Source organism: Panthera onca, chromosome E2 (assembly GCF_046562875.1).
Source record: "Panthera onca isolate mPanOnc1 chromosome E2, mPanOnc1 haplotype 2, whole genome shotgun sequence".
In the NCBI taxonomy this organism is placed as follows: domain Eukaryota; kingdom Metazoa; phylum Chordata; class Mammalia; order Carnivora; family Felidae; genus Panthera; species Panthera onca.
In genome coordinates, this window is record NC_138353.1 from 1,392,812 (window position 1) to 1,412,990 (window position 20,179).

General features: G+C 50.0%; 1 protein-coding gene across 1 annotated transcript; it reads right to left on the bottom strand.

Annotated features, from left to right (window-relative positions):
* Positions 1–506: 506 nt before the first annotated feature.
* Positions 507–15,351, bottom strand: LOC132691155 (uncharacterized). Its single transcript, XM_060652561.3, has 4 exons — positions 15,092–15,351; positions 10,888–11,014; positions 10,285–10,383; positions 507–4,767 (listed from the first exon to the last, which is right to left on the bottom strand). Exons 1-4 carry the CDS (start codon positions 15,122–15,124, stop codon positions 3,671–3,673), a joined length of 1,356 nt encoding a protein of 451 aa, XP_060508544.1. The 5' UTR covers positions 15,125–15,351; the 3' UTR covers positions 507–3,670.
* Positions 15,352–20,179: the final 4,828 nt, after the last annotated feature.

Below are 20,179 nucleotides of genomic sequence, written 5' to 3' on the forward strand. Positions count from 1 at the left end.
GTTCCCTAAGTTTATTCTTATTTTGCATATTTCTTTTTTTTTTTTTTTCCTCTTTTGTCCATCTTGATTACTTTCCATTACTCTTCTGGGTGGTCAGTTCCTTCTTCTGCTTCTTCCAGCCTGCTGTTCATTGCATTAAGCATGTTTCTAATCTCATTTATTGCACTCTTCATTTCTGATGATTTTTTTTATCCATGTATTAAGGGTTTCACTGATGTCTTCCACTCTTTTCTCAAGTCCAGTGAGTATCCTTATGAGCATTGCTTTAAATACTCCATCAGACAGGGGCGCCTGGGTGGCGCAGTCGGTTGAGCGTCCGACTTCGGCTCAGGTCACGATCTCGCGGTCCGTGAGTTCGAGCCCCGCGTCAGGCTCTGGGCTGATGGCTCGGAGCCTGGAGCCTGTTTCCGATTCTGTGTCTCCCTCTCTCTCTGCCCCTCCCCCGTTCATGCTCTGTCTCTCTCTGTCCCAAAAATAAATAAAAAACGTTGAAAAAAAAAATTTTTTTAAATACTCCATCAGACATGTTACTTATATCTGTTTCATTTAGATCTCTGTCTGTGGCCTTGTCCTGTTCCATTTGGTACCTCTTCTCATTTTAGGTCTCTGTGCCTATTTCTGTTTGTTAGGAAAGTCGACTAGGTCTCCTGCTCTTGAGGGCCTTATAAGTAAGAGGTCTTGTAGTGCCCTGCTGCATAGTGTCCCCCTTTCCCCCAGGGCCTGGTACTTCCGAGTGTTCATCATATGTGCTGTATGTGTTCTGCTGTTTTCTCTTGGGTGCTTTATCCTTCCAGCTAATCGTCTGCAGATTATTTGCCTGTTGTGGGTAATGTTTTATCCTTGGCCTGAATGTAGCACATTTTAACTAGATGTGCTCTCGTCTGCCTGTGAAATAAGACCTGTTGCCACTGTCACTGGAACGGAGGCCCTGCAAAATTCCCAGGTTGGGAGGTGCAGTATTGGCAGGGATGTGGGCCAGTCTTCTGAGGGAGGGGGCCCACTCCACTAGGATTAAGGCAATCATGACTAGGAAGGGTAGTTCTACCAGACCATGGAGGGTGCTGAGCTTGGTGTAAACAAGTTAGGCAGCAAGTGAGCAAGTGTCTGTGCTATGCTGGTTCTCGCAGGTGTCCCTGTGTTTATGTCAAGGGGTGGGGGAGGGAAATGGCATCTACCAGTTCCTTTGTTCCTGCAGGGACCTCTCCATGAATTCTGCCTCTTTGGGACACACTACAAGATGAGCAAATAACCTCCCCACTCTGTGCCCCAGGCATTCTTCGGATCACTGTCCACAGGCTGTTTGCTCTGCCTTCTCTCCAAAAGCAGCCCCAAGGCCTCGTGTCTCTATGTGATCCTGCTGACTTTTAGAACTCCAGGCTTTAAGCCCTACTGGATGCAAGTACTCATGAAATTTGGCCCCTCTTGCTTTCCAAGCTAATTGCTATGGGGATTCATTTTCCCCATGCTTTCCCATGTGCTAGTCTGTCTCTTGGCCTTCTCTGTGACCATGGCTCTCTCCCCGCAAATGTCAGCCACGATCCATTTCTCTCCCAGACCACATCTCCACACTTCCTACCTTCTTTGATGTGGCCTCTTCTCTACCTTCAGTTGTGGAGTTTGTTCTGCCTGCCAGTCTTTAAGTTGATTTCTGGAGTATTTAGGATGATTTGATATTTAGTTGTATTCATGGGACAAGGCAAGCCTACAGTCCTCCTACTCTGCCACATCATCCTCTCCCCAACCCCCAAAATATTTTTGTTAAGGTTTTGCTGTATCTATGTTAATGTGGGTATTGCTCTGTAATTTGTCTTAATATTATTCTCCATATGTAGTATCATGTTATTATTGGGTTCACTTAATTAGTTGGGAAATGTATGAACCTTGTTTTGGAAGACTTGTGCACAATTGGTATTGTTTCAGCTTTACATATGCTGTAAAAGTTCTAAAATGTTCCAGGGCTGACCCTAAGCTGACAGCTACATAGAAAACAGGGACAGGAGTCCTACAACCACAAGGAACTTAAACTGTCCAACAACTCAAAAGAGTAGGAAACGATCTGTTTTAGAGCCTCCATAAAAGAACACATTCCCTGCCAACACCTTGATTTTAGCCCATTGAGACCTGTCCTGTGTAGGTCCTGGGTAGGACTTACAACCCACAGTGCTATAAATAATTTGTGTGGTTTAAGCCATAGGTCTGTGGTGATATGTTAGGACAGCAATGGAAAGCTAATACATCAACATCATTCTGTGAGCATTTCTTGGCTAATTGAAGAATATTTCCTAGGCTCATGTACCTTTCCTGCCGCCAACCTGAACATAGCCTCTTTTCCGAGTGTGGGTTCTTTTTATTGAAAAATTACATTTACAAGACAATAATTGGCCACTAAATATGCTGATGTCTACTGCAGTGCCACTGCTTTCTAGGCCGAGAAGAGATAGGGGTTATGTACACAGGTACATCTACATACATTGAATTCTTCATCTACATTTAAACCTACAAAGATTTCACAAGATTGGATAAAGACTGATAAGACTCCAGTATACTCAGAAAGACTTTTATTTACAGACAAGATATAGTACCATAAAAGAAAAAGAAGAGAATACCAAACGTGCAGTCACTAACAAATAAATTGAACTTCATGAAAATTAACAAATTCTGCCCTAGGGAAGAGACTTTTAAGAAATGAAAATCAAAGGCACAGACTGTGAGAAAACACTGGTAAAGATATACCAAATAAGGAACTTCTATCTATGTAGAATATATCAAATCACAAAATAGTAAGACACCAACCAATTTTTCTAAAAGTAGGCAAAAAACCACAGACAATTCCCTAAGGAAGACACATGGGTGGCAGATAAACACAGAGAATAATGCTCAACACTGACTCACTATGGAGATGCAAGGTAAAACCACACACCTACTAGAGTGGCTGAAATGAATAAAGGGCCTGTGTCTTACACACAAAGGTCAGCAATAATGTGAAGAAACTGGAAATCGAATATACTCTAGGAGGAAATATGAAATGTCACAACTATCTAGAACACAACTTGGCAAGTTCTTACAAAGTTAAATAGATCAACTTCCTGCATGACAGTGTGAGGAACTTTGTGGGCCTGCTTATTAAAATTGGGGAAAATTATAAAAACACAACTTAAAGTCTCTGGAAATGATCCTAAGGGTATACTGCAAACAAGGAAACATTTCCTCCAGAACACCTAATATTCAGTAAGAACAGCAAGAGCCAGTCACATCTGAACCAAGACCATTACCTCTCCCCATTCCAGTGACAGAGGTAGAACTCTGCTCCAAATGGATACATCCAGGAACACGGAAATCCCTCTTCCTGGAGCTCCGAGGCAGAGGCCGACCTTCTCAGGAGGCAGTATGTCAGCATAGCTGGATGAGTGATGTTCCACTGTGGCTCCCTCACGAAGGCTACGTGCAGAGCTCCTCTGTCTGAAGTTAGGATGCCCGTGAGACCACACGTGCACTGCACTCCTAAAGCTTCTCTCCAGTGTGAACGTTCTGATGCCCAACAAGGTTAAGTCTGTGGCTGAAGCCAAAAGACTCTTCACATTGACTGTATGCATCAGCCTATCTGGACTGAAGCTTCCACTGCTGAATCAGAGCAGACCTTTGGTAAAAGGCTTTTCCACATTAGTTGCATTCAAGACCTTTCTCCACTGTGAACTTTCTGGTGTTGAATGAGGTTGAAACGCTGGCTAAAGGATTTCCCACAATTACTGCACTCATAAGGCATTTCTCCAGTGTGAATCCTCCGGTGTTTAACAAGGCTGGAGCTGTGGCGAAAAAACTTCCCACATTCCCTGCACTCATAAGGTCTCACTCCAGTGTGAACCCTCTGGTGTTTAACAAGGCTGGAATTCTCACTAAAGAATCTCCCACATTCGTTGCACTTAAAAGGCTTCTCTCCAGTGTGAACTTTTCGATGTTGCATGAGGCTAGAGCTTTGGCTAAAAAATTTCCCACATTCGCTGCACTCGTAAGGCCTTTCTCCAGTGTGAACCCTCCAGTGATTAATAAGGCTTGACTTGTGGCTATAGAATTTCCCACATTCACTGCACTTATAAGGTCTTTCTCCAGTGTGAACTCTCTGGTGTTTCATGAGGCTTGAGTTAAAGCTAAAGAATTTCCCACATTGGCTGCATTCATAAGGCCTCACTCCAGTGTGGATCCTGTGATGCTGAACCAGCGTGGAATTATGCCTGAAGGCTTTTCCACATTCACTGCATGTAAAAGGCTTTTCTCCAGTGTGGACTCTCTGGTGTTGAATGAGGTCGGCATTGCGGCTAAAGGATTTTCCACACTCCCTACACCCGTAAGGCCTTTCTCCAGTGTGAACTATTTGGTGTATAAAAAGGTTTGATTTATGGCTAAATAACTTCCCGCATTCACTGCACTCATAAGGCTTTTCTCCAGTATGTAGTCTCTGGTGCTGAACAAGTAAGTATTTCTGACCAAAGGCTTTCCCACATTCACTGCATTCATAATGCCTTTTTCCAGGCTGGAAGGCCTCCCCACCTTCGGTGCTCCTATGTGGCTTCCCTCCACTGTGGGTCACCTGATGGTTAAGAAAACCAGCACTAACTGGGAAGTCCTTCCCACCCTCCCTGCCCTCTTCTCTCCTTAAAGATCTCTCTCCACAGTGCGGCTTCTGCTGTTGAAGTTTTGCTCTGAACACTCCTTCTACATAAACGCTCTGCCCAGAAGGCGCTTCCTCGACCTCTGCTCTACGCCACAAACCTGAAAGCAAAGAGATGCTGGTGAAGTGTGTGTGCACTTCCGTGCAGGGGAGGGGGGAGCACGCTTACAGATGTGTCCGACCCACCCAGGAATCAGTCCACAGAATTGCCGGCAGAATCGGGCCTGGGGTTCGGGGCCAGGGAGGGCCTGCTGTGCAGTGCCGGGCCTGGTGGGCTCGCACACTGGCGAGGGGCCTTATGAGCAGCAAGGACACAAGGACGGGGTGTAGGCTGGGTCTCCAACACATTCCTCTGCAAATGGCCTTCAGCAAGGCCACTGAGGGCACGGGAACACCGTGCGGAAGGGTGTGTCCAGGCCCAGAAGAAATCAAATGCAATTGAACAGCTGGTGTTCAAGGACCATTAAGGATACGTGCATGCCTCATGACACACTCGGTGAACGCCTGTACTGTAACCTTGAAAACATATTCTCCCACTGCCTCTACATCCCCACAAACAGGCTGTGAGCTATGTGACCACGTGCACTAGTGTGACTAGGTAGGGCCCTGCCACAAGTCCCCCTGCCTGCCCGCCCCTGACTGGGACCTGGTGCCATTCAAACGCACCAATGAAATTCCCTCACTCCTTTTCTTGTGCACCCCCCTGCCTCCCAGTTCAAGCACTTGCCCACAGGTCGCCTCTATGTCCCAGCCTGGCTGAGCTCCCTCCCTGTGCTCTCCCTACCAGCGGAGTATAAATTTTGTTTATTCCTGCGCCTGCCCCACAAGCGAATACAAAATGGTTGGCGTCACAAACAGGAGGGTCTGGTCACAGGGCGAAGATTTAGGAAATGTCTGGAACTGCTCGGTTTATTAACCCGCTGTCCCAGACGGGCTCCACCACCTGGGGAGGCAGTGCAGTGCTCCTCTGTGCTGGTCTGAGCTGTTGTGTCGCCTCTCAGGCACTGCCAAGGCTTTCCACACTAAATTGTGGAGTTCATTCTCCTAAAATACCCCGAGACTTCACTTCTTGCCAGGCCTGACTCAACAGGGTGGTGGGGATGGGGGCTGGGCGAGTGTCCAGTGCTCCCTGATTAAGGGGCAGACTGGTATAGTTGGCTAAACACCTATGAAGTCTCCGCGGGGATTGAGGGTGCGGGTGGAAGGGCAGGCTCCCCGCAGCCAGCAAAGACACTGAACGTCAGGCGTGGGCCATTAGCTGCTTGTCAACAGAGGAGGGCTGGGTGACCTTCGGGAGATGCCTCCCGTGTGCTTGCGGCACCAGCACGGGGAGGTTCCTCACGTTCCCACTCAAGTCCGTGTTCCTCCTCAGACCCAACCACCGATCTGCACCCCTTCAATGGGAGTCTGCCGTGGCCCCCCGTGAGGGTCAGTACTGAGGGCACCCCCCCTTCTCCACCGTGTTGTGTTGCTGCTGTTGCTATTTGTCTCCCAAACCCATGGGTATCAATGGGTCCCGTCCCTGGAGGTAAGTAGCTCAAAATATTAGGCCCAGGATCTCAGCAGGAACATTCAATTCTAGCACCTCCCAATAATCAGAGGAGGTGAGCCAATGATTCAAGAAAGGTAAAACAACTTTGAAACATTTCTGGGTTCTGATTAGTGCTGCTGCCTGCCAACTGCGATCTCTGCTCCCAAGGGCTAGGACCAACCCCCAAAGGTCATCTGGCCACCACAGCTCTCCTCAATGGATTCCAACCCAGCTGAGGTCACCCACAGAGATGGGGCCACAGGAAGGAAGCATCCAAGGTCTTTCAGACACAGCAGGTCAAGAACACAGGAGATCACAGGGAACTAGAAGCTAAAATTCATAACTTCATAACATTGAAAATCCAAACTATTAAAGATTCTGTGCAAAGAGATGGAGCGGGGAAGGAGCTCAGCGGTTACCGAGAGTATTTACTACGGGCGCGCAGCTCTTGTTCACAGAGCCCCAGAGATGAGGCAGCTGCTGGCATCACTTCAAAGAGCTGAAGATGCATCATCTACTTCAGGATCCTCTGGCTCACCAAGGCCAATCGCACATGGTATTTGGGGCTGAAGGCACCCAAGGAGGACATAGGGTATCCCCAATGTCAGCGCAGGGGTGACAGAGGCTAGAACTTTTTGAGGTTATATCAAAGCCTCAGGTGAGGAATCTGAAACCTCTCCCACCCCTCAGGATTCAGAAGCCCTGCCTCTGTGGACTTGGGTTTCCACGGCCTGGAGATGGCTGACAGAAAACCATCCCACTACCAGGGATGCCCTCATGCTCCTCCGCAAAAATCAGAAAGGTTCAGTGGACCTATCAGTGCTTTGAACATTCAGACAAGAACAATCCAGAGGAGCCTCTTTGTCACGGAGTCTAGGAGTTGTTCTTGAAGGCACCCTTCCCAATTCACAGCAGAGCTGCTTAATTTTATCGGCATGTCCACGCCAAGCAGGATGGAATGGGTTTCCCGACAGGCCATAAGGGCTCCACCCGCCATGACTCAAAAAGTCTGACTTTTCACACTCCGCCTCCTAGGATGCAGACACCCCCCCCCCCCTCCACTATTCAGCCTGCTCCGTCCTTCCCAATTTGCTGATGCTGCTTCTGGGCGATGTGGCTTTGCCTCATTTACTGACAGCTGAGACACCCTATGAACTACTAGTCAAGCTATCCCCAAATTATAACAACTAAAGGAGATTAAAAGAGCCTCACCCATTATTACCCAGAGGTCTGTAGGCTTAGGGAACCACTCCTCTGGAACCACCCAAGGATGCTTCCAGCTCCGAAAATGGCAGCCGCCAAGGCCTCTCCAGTGAGGATTCAGTGGGGCCTCAGGCCCGGTCACACTCCCCAAGGGCAATCACCCATATATAACTCTGGTAGTTCACTGGAACTCTAAAAATAAACATTTCCTAACTTTACAGACTACAGGAGCCCAAGCCACCATCATTCCAAGCAACCCAACTCAGATTTAAAGGAGGTGCCCCTTTTAAACTACAGGGTAATGCCAGTAAAACAATTCATGGCAACAAAAGTGCACTTGCTGTCAACACTGCAACAATCCTCATTAAACGGCTGCCTGTCTCAGTGGCCTCTAATGCTTTGAGTCTTCCTGCTGTAGACAGAGATACCACTGCAGGCCGTGTACAAAGCTGGACAAGCCATAGTCCCTGGCCCTGCCAGTAAGAATCACCAAGTGAGAGCCGGGGGCGCCCCTGCTGGTGAAGGCAGTAAATACACCACAGTATCACCTGAAACAAGGGGGCCTTCAGAGGGCTGTTCGAGATCTACTAAAGGAGGGGGCCATTCTTCTAATTTCCTCTTTCAGTAACCCTGTTTGGCCAGTCATCAAGGCTTCTACCAACAGTGCCACTTAACTATCGCTTAAGTTCCCCCCATCGAGGCTCTAATACCTAACAAAACTGAACTAAAGGGTACCCAGGGACTATTTTGCTGTGGTAGATCTGGGCAGTGTATTTCATTCAGTACCTACTACCAGTCACAGCCCGTGTGCCTTTGCCTTTCAAGGAACCCAACATACATTTACTGAGTTGTCCACCAGTGGCTTAGCCCGGCCACCGTCCACCATCTCTCAGGACCCAGAAAGGGTCCCCCCCAAAGCACCTTGTCTGCTTACACCACCTGCCTTTGTCCCCAGCTATACTCCCCGGGAGTGGCTGCACATTACAGTGACGTCACTCTCACAGGCCTTCCACTTGTGCCCAGGAACCAGCCACGCTTGACCAATGCCCCCGTTAGGGCTCTTGCCTCCTCAGGGGCACATTAGCCTTCAAGTAACAGCGCCTCTGGATTCCACTACAACCCAAACTCATGGGTACACCACTTTCTGTACTTTCCGCTGCTGACCCCAGGAGTCTGTACGCCAGTGTGCGGTGCTCACACTGGGGATCCCCACAGCTCTTCATCCACCGGGCACCCACCCCCTTTGCTATCGACCCCAGGCAAAACAGGCAACATTTATTCCCATCTGAGTAGGCCTGGCCATACCACGGGAGACACCAGAGCTGGCCCCAGTTCAGCAGCCTTTGTCAAGTGGGATTACGGCATGACTGCCCACCAGCACCTTCTGGCGGCCTCTCAAGGTCACAGACAAAGGCTGTACTAAACACTGTTCCGTGTGCAACAAGCCCACGAGTCTCTAAGCCCACGTGGCCACGGAAAACAGACTGGCTTACAACTGTTTACCGGCCAGGAGAGGAGGTGTTCGTGTTCCTCGGGGTACTTCCTGCTGAAAGTAAATCACTAATTCTAGACAGCTATAAGCCGAGCTTTGAAGATTAGGCCAAGAGATAAAAATCTTTCAGGGGCGCCTTAGCCGGTTAAGCGTCGGACTCTTGATCTGGGCTCAGGTCATGATCTCACGGTTTGTGGGCTCGAGCCTTGCTGACAGCAGGGAGCCTGCCTGGGATTCTCTCTCTCCTCTCTCTCTCTGCCCCTCCCTCCGCTTATGCGTGTTCTGTCTCTCAAAATAAATGATAAACATTAAAAAAAAAAAATCTTTCATAATGTAACCAAAACCTTCCAACGGCGTCCCTTAAACCAAGAGGTACCTGAACTGTTCCCCTGGCTTTCCCCCACTAAGTGCAGCGTCTGGCTGAGGCCTGGGTTTCAAGCCCTCACCGTGTGCCTAGGACCCCTCCCCGCGGTCTACATCAGAGCTTGCCTTGGGTGGCTAGACCAAGCTACGCCAGGCACCTCTAACATCCTCACCCCCAGGGGGCAAGTGTGAGCCGTCCCACCTCATCCTGCCGATGGGGTTAGCCACCACAGGCTCAATTGTATTGTAACCTTTTAAACTTCTGTATTTTCCTGCTGCCTCAACATCCCCACAAACAGGCTGTGAGCACGCCACCCAGGTGACCAGCCTACCCAAGTGATGTCCTGTCACAAGTCCCCCTTCTTGACCTTTCCTGTGACCTGGTGACATTCGAATGTTCCAAATGACATGTGCTCACACCTGTTCTTGTGTCCGCCCCCTGACCCACGGGTCCTCACTCACTCTCTGCTTCCCCCTGCTTGGCTGAGCCCACTCCCCGAGTGCTCCCTCCCACGCGAACCCCTCCCCACACACCCCCAGTGTGTCGTGACTATCTCTGGACCTGCTTATGACCCCCCCCCCCTATATACCCCGAGCGTGTCGTGAGGTCTCTGGACCTGCTTGTGACCCCCCTACACACCCACACACCCCCAGCGTGTCATGACTGTCTCTCTGGACCTGCTGCACGTAATAAACTTTGCTTTTTCCTGAGCTGCCCTTGACCCTCCTCTTGTGGCCCTGCCCAACAGACCATCTCATAAAACACAAAACAAGGCCACTGTTGGGGAACACTGCAGAGGGAGCAGTGGGGAAGATCAGGTGAGATCCGGAGGACGGGCAGAGGGAAGGGGATGGTCCTCAGTCAGAAATCAGAGTAAACGTGGTAAAAGCACAACTGAGAAAGAAAAGCTGGAACTCAGCTGTGGCCTGGGCCTCGGCACCCAACCACCAGGGTCCCGTACAAGGACTCCTGGTGTGACCTGAGCCCGTCCCTGAGTTCACATCTGCCCAGCCCCTCCCTCCAAGTACCTCTGGGCATGGCTGCAGTCATGACTCCACAGGGAGGCAAGGAGGGCTGTCTCCACCACTCCAACTGGGAAATTTCATGAGTCCTGGAAGACGCGAGTCCTAAGGGAGAGATAAGACAGGTAGATCAAAGCGACCCACCTCATGACAGACCACAGGAAAGAAAACTAAATATCACAGAAGAATCTTAGAAGACACTCCTGCAGGAACAGCCCAGTCAAGCAGTGGCTCTGTCGGTGCCTCAATTGCTGTTATAGGCACATCCCACACGTCAGCCAGAGAACAGGGCAGAGCCTGGGGCACAGAGCGGCCATGGACCTTCACAGCATCCCTGGGCCAGGGAGAGGCGACAGGGTGTGACCCATTAGGCTGACTGCAAGACTCCTGATCCCCAAACTTTCCTGCATGGCTTTGGAGCAGCGAGCCTTCAGGCAGCTCAAGAACAGAAGGAGTAGTGCACGGAGCCCAGGCCGTCAGAGCACCTACTCAAGAACAAAGGGAAGAAGTGCCCACGGTCCGGCTTTGGAAAGGCCAAACCAGCCCGTGAGGGAAAGGGGAAGAGCAGAGCCCAGCCCAGGACACGGCACTGGGTTGTGAGGACCTTACCCAGAGAGGCCATCAGTGCAAAGTTCTCCAGCATCACATCACGGTACAAGAGTCTCTGGGCTTCATCAAGGAGACCCCACTCTTCCCAGGAGAAGCGGACAGCCACGTCCTCAAAGGTCACACAGCCCTGTCAAGATGGGGCAGCTGAGTTTATGTGTACCCTCCTTTCCCAGGACTCCAGCCATCCCCACAAACGTCCTCACCTCAGAGGAGCCATTGATGCCTGCTTGCTCCTCACTGTCCCAGTAAGCACTGTTCAGTCCTCAGCAAGAACAGGTGGGCAGGAAAAATGCCACCTGAGTTCTGGGCCTGGCATGCAGAGCGTCACCCTTCTGCCAGACAATTCACTTGGAGTCCCCCAGACTGTGCTTCCCAAACACAACTAACTTGGGGCCACTGTGCTCCCTTCAGCCCCTGTACAAGGGCCTGGAGCCATCCCAACACGCACGTCACTGTGCCACACCTCCCTTCGTATCTCCGCGCCCCCCCCCCCCCCCCCCCACGCCATGCATCTCCCTGGCCTCACCAAATGCCACTGTATGCCTTGGCACTTGTAATCAGAACCCCATCCTATCCCGGACTTCCCAAGGCAACCCCCAGGCCTGCTTTCGAGGCCTTCCTGCCTGGCCCTTGTCCTCGCTTCATCCTCAGCCACCAGGAACCACACACAGATGTCAGACGCCCTCAGCTCTCCTCCACTGCCGTGTTGCAAAGGTGTCCCCTCACCCGCCTCAGTTTCCTCTGACACTTCTGTGAGCCGAAGCCCACCCGTCTCTCACACGAGGCTGGCCAATTCTCCCCGAAGACCCCGTGTGATCTTGAGCTAATCTCCTGGTCCCGGCAAAGGTCAGAACAGGAGCCTGGGGAGCCCGGAGCTGGATGAATAAGCAGAGGTGCCATCTTCACTGTCACCTCACTGCCCCGTCTCCACATCCATCTCATGGCCCCAGGCCACCAGCCAGACCCTCCACACTCCTACACCCGGTCCCCTTGGACACTGTTCTCCCTCAGGAGTCTTTGTGAAGCCTACCACCCCTACCCAGGTGTCCAGCAAGGCTTGGTCCTTGGCCCCACACCCCCCTTCCCTTGTTACCGCACGGCATCGCCACCAGGGCCTGAAGATGCTCCTGCCAAATCTGATCCACGGCTCCATTCTGATCCACGCACCGTCCGTACCATGGGCGTCTCCAATCTGAGCGCTTCACCTCAGCTCGACTTGCGTGTCTGGGCGCCCCCTCGACACATCCACCTGAGGGTCCCTGAAGCATCCCATTCGACACAGCCCAAACCCGACTCCCGGTATTCCCGCCGAAAATGAGTCTTACCACCGAGTCAGCCCTGGTGCTACGTGCCCGCTTCTAGCTGCTAAGACCAAACATCTCGGAGCCACCGCGGACTCTTGGACTTCTTTCTCCCACCCTCCACGTCACAAAGTCTGCTCAGACCTATTGATAAGCGGACACAGATTCCAATATATCTCCCGCCTCTGCAGCCGCCACCAACACTCACCTGACTATTGTGGCTGCCACCTCCCCACGTCCGCTCCTGGCCACTACTCCAGCTCCAATTTCTATTTCCTGCTGTTTTCACCACACACAACAGAGACCTAAAGTTGTGTGAGCATTCATGGCCCAGCCTCACCTCTAGCATTTTCCAATGTTTCTCACTGTGAATGTGATGCCTTATAAACCTAATGCCACTGGTTGCCAGGAATGGGAACCAATCCGTAAAATTCCCGGTCTGGACTCAGGCCCCCGACCTTAGGTGATCACCGTCCAGGGATCTAGGATGGAGGGGTGGGGAGAGTAGTGGGGAAAGAGTCACAGAATCCTGGAGCCCACGTAGATGGGAACTGAGCAGGGACACCCCTCACGACCCTCTGCACAGTCTGGAAGCAAATCTGCAGCCAACAGGAACCTACAGAAAAGCAAGGCCGGGAGAGGCAGGCAACAGTGTTGGGCCACAAAGGCCGCTCAAGGGCCTCACACCACCCGGGCCTCGGTCCTCAGGGATGCGTCTTACCCGCTGCGTGACTTTGGACAACTACTCAACCACCCTGTGCCTCAGCGTTGGCATCTGTGAAATGGGAATAACAGTGGTGTCCATCCAGTGGGGCAACCGTTTATATCAAACTCATCCCTATGTGTCAAGTACTGAGTAGTGACTCTTACTCTCCTCATAATTAACACTTTTATCAACATTTTTTAGGTTTATTTATTTTGAGAGACAGAGCACACAGACAGGGGAGGAGCAGAGAGAGAGGAAGGGAGGGAGAGAGAGAGAGAGAGACAGAGAGAGAAAGAGACAGAGAGACAGACAGAGGGAGAAAGGGAATCCTAAACAGGCTCTGCGCTGTCAGTGTGGAGCCCGATTTGTGGCTTGAACTCATGAACCTGATCTGAGGTTCATGAAATCATGATCTGAGCTGAAACCAAGAGTCGGACGCTTGACCAACTGAGCCACCCAGGAACCCCCTTTTGTCAACATTTTCAGTGAAAATGCACTGACAATATTGAAAGTGTATTTTGTACATGCCTTTTAACTAATAGAATGTGATATTCGAGACATTTGATTTTAATCAGATGCTTAGCAGTACATTAAAACCTCAATTATTGGGGTGCCTGGATGGCTCAGCCAGTTAAATGTCTGACTTCAGCTCAGGTCACAATCTCACAGTTCGTGGGTTCCAGCCCCACGTCGGGCTCTGTGCTGACAGCTCGGAGCCCGGAGCCTGCTGTGGGTTCTGTGTCTCCCTCTCTCTCTGCCCCTCCTCCACTTGCACTCTATCTCACTCTCAAAAATAAACATATTTAAAAATTAAAAAAAACCAAACCCTCAGTTATTAAGGGCTTACATCAACTTAGCTCATTAAATTTTTATTTTAATTGCCGATGTATGTATGCGTATACACACATGTGTGTATGTGTACACGTGTATGCACATGCATATATACACATATGTATGTATTTTTATCAATTAATGTTTAAATAAGCACTTACTCACATAAAGTCACAAGTTAATAAACTGGGAGCTCGGGCAGAGGAAATGGAGTAGATACTAGCCTTGGTGGCCCCTGGCTGTTTGCTGTGCTCTCCCCTAAGGGAAGTCCTGATGTGGCCTTTCCAGCGACTCAGCCCTCCAGCCCTGAAGGCTGCGGAAACTTAAGCACCAAGAGGGGCTGCTCCACGCACCGGACTGGCCTTTCCTTTCCTCCACAAGGAGCGGACACGGGGGTCCTGCTGAGGCTGGAATGGCAACCATCTCGGTCTCCCTTCCAGTCCTGGGTCCTTACACCCTATAACCCTCCACTGACTCACACACCAACCAGAACCACGTGGGACCACGGGATCCACCACTTTGGAAGCAGCCCCGCCTCCAGGCCCATCTGAAATATGAACTTGGCAATTCTTCCTAAGTAGGAGTCCCAGGCCTTGCCCTGGTTCAGGACAATGCCTACCAGCCCTCGGTTTCACACAGACCTCTCCCCAGAACTTGAGCCGGGAGTGAGCAAGCTACCCACGTGACACCTGCACGCCACACGGTAACCTCGGTAATCTCGGATTACCCTGTCCCAAATCCAACTCCTACTCTTCTCCCTGAAGCGTGCTCCTGCACGAACTTCCCCATCTCCATCCTTACCGAGATTTTCAGGAAACATTTAGGGGAAAAAAAGAAAAAAGCAAACAAAAACACTGATGGTCCTTCATTCCCTTCTTTCTCTCACAGCCACTTCTGATGCAGCAGGAAATTCTGTCCAGTTTTAAAACTCCATCTGAGACCTATCGGTGCATCCCCTCCCCTGCCATCGGCCCAGCCCCGGCCACAACCCTCTAGCTGTCCACTGAACGGACTTGCTCCGCCCTCCTCACCCCATCCCCTCTGTGCTCCCTAAGACGCCTTTGAAAACTCTGAGCAACTGATGGGGTCCCTCCTATGTGCACAGTGTTCCGTGGCCACCAACGGCTCAGAGCGAAGGCTCAGCCGCTCAGGCTGCCTTTCCACTCGTGACCCGTCCCCTCTCGAGCTGTTCCCTGGGGACAAACCCCAGGCCCTGTCCCTCTGCCTGTGACCCTCCTCTGCCTGTGACCCTCCCACACCGCATCACACTGGCTGACAGAAATGGGGACCCGACCCAGGGTCGTGAGCGTGGGCCGCCCCTTCGTACTTCGGCATGTGCGGGGAGGACCCGGGGACCAGCGCTTACCGGAGCCGGGCCCCTCCGCGCGGCCGCCGCCATCGGACTCTGGGCGGAACGGCGTCCGGAGAGGAGGACCAGCACGGGCCCCGCGCACCCCCGACCCCGATCCAGAATCGGGGTCACCCCCGGACGCAGCTGGCGAGCCTCGGACCGGCCTACTCTCGCGGCTTCCCGCTCCCGTTGCCCCAGCCCCAGGGCAGCCTCCGGGAGCCTCAGATCAGACCGAGCGGCCCTAGACACCCCGAAACGCCCGCCCCTGCGGCCGCGCCACAAGTCCCGCCCAGCGCGTGCCCCACGCGGGGAAACGCCAGTTTTCATTGGCCGAGCGTGAATGCCGCGGGGCGCAGCGCCTCCTGGGTAATGTAGTTTCCACCGCCCCACCGGGGAGGCAGCGGCCAAGGCCCAGAGAGCTGGCTGGAGAAATCTGGGTCAAGAACTGTCCCAGACTCTCCAACAGAGGCTATCCTAAATTGTAGCTGGGCCTGGATTTCAGTTTCCCCGAGCATCCGGTGCCACAGGCGTTCCTCCTCGTGAAGGACTGAAAGCGACTCTCACAGTAAAGCGGTTTCCTTGGAATGAACCAATGGTACATTACCAGACTTCCCTTGCCAAGGGGATGCCCGATATCAAAGACAGCGAAGGTGAAGCAACGCCTGTTGTGTGAGGAGAAATGGCTTACTTCTGAACGTAGGTGGGGAGGTAGTCGGGGATCCCAGGTGTTCACCTTCCTGCCTCACCCCACACATCTGTGTGTGTCTCCCCACCCCACCCCACCCCCCCTTTGTAATGTTTTTTAAAATTTATTTATTGAGAGAGAGAGCATAAGCAGGGGAGGGGCAGGGGGGGGGGGGCGGGGACAGAGCATCCGAAGCGGGCTCTGTGCTGACAAGCTGACAGCATGAGCTTGATGTGGGGCTGGAACTCACTAACCAGGAGACCATGACCTAAGCTGAAGCCGGATGCCTAACCTACTGAGCCACCCACATGCCCGCCCTTTCCCTTTTTAAGGGCCCAACATTGGTGTTCAAGTAGGACAATAGGCTTCAAACCCATAAGCCAACACTCCTCTCACTCCCAGATTTTCCCCCTTCATCCCTTTCTAGTCCATGTTCCCACTGCCCTTTCATTTCCACAGACAAAGCAAACTCCCCGCGGGTAGGAAGGATGCTGAACTATTACTGACACCAGGCAGCACTGGTAAAAGAAACACCACCAGTTTAGTATGTGGACTCCCGGCACCTCCCTCACCGCTGGTTCCATTTCTTTGGAGCCAGTCTTCATTTCCCCAATTCTTCTCCTGTCCCTATCTGTGGGCTGAGCAGTGACTAAATCCATCACTGCCTTGGAATCACTCGTGAGAACAAAAGATGATGAAGCATTCTCTCCTTCCTGTGACTTTCTGGAAGTAGGTGTTAAGTGCTAGGTGATTCTGGAAAGGAATTTAGAGTCAATATCGGAGTTGAGAACAGGTAATGATAGAGACTCAAGTGGCACTAGTTATTAAATCAGGCCACAATGTGGCATGTGACTCTAGACTATCATTTAGGGAAATATACATAAGTGGTAAACTATAAAGATATCAATAGCATGATAATCAAAATGTCAGATGAACTCTAGGGAGCCTCAGGGTCATGTAAAGGGAGCAAGGGACAAGGAATGCCTAAGAAACATTATATATTCTGTTTTACATTGGGTGATAGTTTTATAGATGTGGTCTTTATGAAAGAAAAGACACGGGGCTCCTGGGTGACTCAGTCCATGAAGCATCCAACTCTTGGTCTTGGCTCAGGTCGTGATCTCATGGTTTGTGAGATCAAACCCCACGTTGGGCTCTGTGCTAACAGCATGGAGCCTGCTTGGGATTCTCCCTCTTTCTCTGCCCCTCCGTGGCTCTCTCTCTCTCTCTCTCTCACACACACACACACACACACACACACACACACACACTGTCTCAAAAATAAATAAACTTAAAAAAGAAAGCATGAAGGGCACCTGGGTGGCTCAGTCTGTTGAGGGTTGACTGTCCAACTCTTGATTTTGGCTCAGGTGATGATCCCAAGGTCATGGGATCGAGCCCCACATCGAGCTCCCACTCAACATGGAGTGTGCTTAAGATTGTCTCCCCCTCTGCCCCTCTCCCTGCTCCCTAAAAAAAAAAGAAAAGAAAAGAAAAGAAAAGAAAAAGCACAATTTGTACATCTCTTATTAACACTCAACTGAATGTATAGCAGTTTTTAAAGTAAAGAAAGAGAAAAGGCTATGTAGATAGTTTAATTTTGTCACAGGAATAAACAAATGGATGATCTCAACAGCCTGAAACAGCCACACAAGGATGTGGAATTTGATCACTGGATCAGTGAGGACAGAACAGGCAATTTAATCATTTAGTTTAGGTAAAATGATTATCTACTGTCTCCAAACGTAACTGGGATTAGATCTAATTAGCTGTGGTAAGACATACAGACACAGAAATTATTTTCAGAAAGGAAGAAGCCATCACTCCAATCCTTAGAAACAAGAGGCATGCCATGCAATGTAGGGCCACATGGAGAAGCACCAGGGTGGATCAGGAGGCAGAGAAGGAGAGGTGAAAGATGGCTCAGACTCTTTACTGGGGTTCTCATGGGAAGGACAAGCCAGGCAGGGTAGGTACACTGAGCAAAGCTTGGATTGGATAGTTTGAATAACTTTAGCGGACTCTGGGATATAGTCAGTAGGACTCAACAGCTGCTACTCCTTCTGGGTGAAATCTACAGTCCCATTCCTGAAAGCTGTCAATGTTTTGTTTACTTTGAAAAGGAGAAAGAGGTCTCCGCTCCCCTCAAGGAGAGCAGTAGAGCAGAGAACATAGGCTACATGTCCCGGTCGACCTCAGGTAGGCTGGGCAGGACTTTGGGGTGGGACCGAATCCAAATCTGTTTACCTGATGCGCAGCAAAGCCAATCACTGGGACATAAGATATGCAGGAGGAAAATGGGAACTATACTCTTGAACTTTAATCTTTTTTTAATGTTTTTTTAATATTTATTTATTGTTGAGAGAGACAGAGAGAGAGACACAGAATCCAAGCAGGCTCCAGGTTCTGAGCTGTCACTGCAGAGCCCAACATGGGTCTCGAGTTCAAAAACCATGAGATCATGACCTGAGCTCAAGTGGGATGCTTAACTGACTGAGCCACCAGGTGCCTCCTCTTGAACTTTTCTCTACAACTCTGCCCACTTCCTTGTCTTCCTCAGAACACTATCCACGTTTCTACCTGAATCTGTGTCTCCTGAATTGCAATTCTAATTGCCAAATAAGACTCTGTTGTTTTTCATTGTCAGTGACTTCTTTCTTGGTCAACAAGTTATATTCCAAATTTTTCCTCTTCTAGCCTAAAAAAAATATATGCTCTGATCCTATTTATCATATTTAAGCTAAAAATCACAAATATCTATTTGATACATTAATACATTTGAGTTGTGAAAATTAGTTAATGGGAAACCTCACTAAAAGGAGTCAAGAGGTTTCCACAGGGGGAGCTCTCACTCTCTCTCTCACTTGCAGTCAATTGCAGACCCAAAAGGAAGAGATGGACTTGACCTTACCTGGACTAGACTTTGCATATTGATACTCTACTACTCCAACTAAAGGTAGAGATACTTTTCTCATCCCATCAGGCAACAGCTCAGCCAATAAAGGTACCACACTATTAATCCCAGTTTACCCCAATGGAGTTGTAGTTCATAACAGCCTTCCCAACTTTCCTCTTTTTGCCCCGTGAAATTGTGTCTCTCCTTCGTTCCCCAGACTCACCTACAGTTTTACTGCAGCTTATTTGTCCTGGATTGGAATTCTCTTTTCCCAAATCAACCCATCTTTTGCTGGTAAAATAACTGGCAGCTTCTATTTTTAAAGTTAACAGAATTACAAATGCATTTTCTTCCCATTTAGAAATATAAGGGATTTAGAACATTAAGCAAATAGCCTTCTCTCAGTGAGTATCTGGAGGAATGCATGGGAATTCCATCATTTTAACTCCACAGGGGGATATGTTCACATTTTGCATAGATAATGAACATTTGTTTTATTTTTTTTTAATTTTTTTAACGTTTTATTTTTATTTTTGAGACACGGAGAGACAGAGCATGAACAGGGGAGGGTCAGAGAGAGGGAGACACAGAATCGGAAACAGGCTCCAGGCTCCGAGCCATCAGCACAGAGCCCAACGCGGGGCTCGAACTCATGGACCGCGAGATCATGACCTGAGCCCAAGTCGACCGCTTAACCGACTGAGCCACCCAGGCGCCCCTGAGCATTTGTTTTAATCAAAAGATGCACATCTCTCTCGATCCTCGTTCCTTCTCTCATTGCAGACCTTCCATCTGAGATCAAGCTTTTTTGGACTTGAATATTTTGTTTAGAAATTTATTGCCTGTGGGTTTGTTTTCCATTACATGAATCACTTTGGGCCTCAAATATTCTTATGTCACACTCACTTAAACGACATTTTTTACTGTGTATCCAAATTTAACATTTATTTATTATTGAGACACAGAGAGACACAGAATGTGACCAAGGGAGGGGCACAGAGAGGGGGAGACACAGAATCCGAAGCAGGCTCCAGGCTCTGAGCTGTCAGCACAGAGCCCCAAGCAGGGCTCGAACTCACAAACCGTGAGATCATGACCTGAGCTGAAGTCGGACGGATGCTTAACTGACTGAGCCACCCAGGTGCCCCTATACAAATTTAGTTCTGTGGCTAATTCCTACGCACAGAAGCTGTTCTTCTTGCCCTCCTAACTGCCAATGACATTTGCTAAATCGCCTTTCTCTCAGACATTTGTAAGATACCAAAATGGAATTGAATACATCTCTGTATACAGAGTAAGAAATACCTTGTAAAAAAAAAAAGTATTAGACCTGTGTTCGACACAATCACTGATTATACAGGCAGGAGGAATGATTTCTGAGGCAACCAGAGACACAAATATTGCCCGCGTGCTTCAGCGGCGCCCAGTATCCCTCTGCCTGTTGCACATCCTGGCCCTGTCTGGAGTCTTTCCTTCTCTTGTTTCTGACCCAAAATGCTGGGTCTCACAAAACTAACTCTAG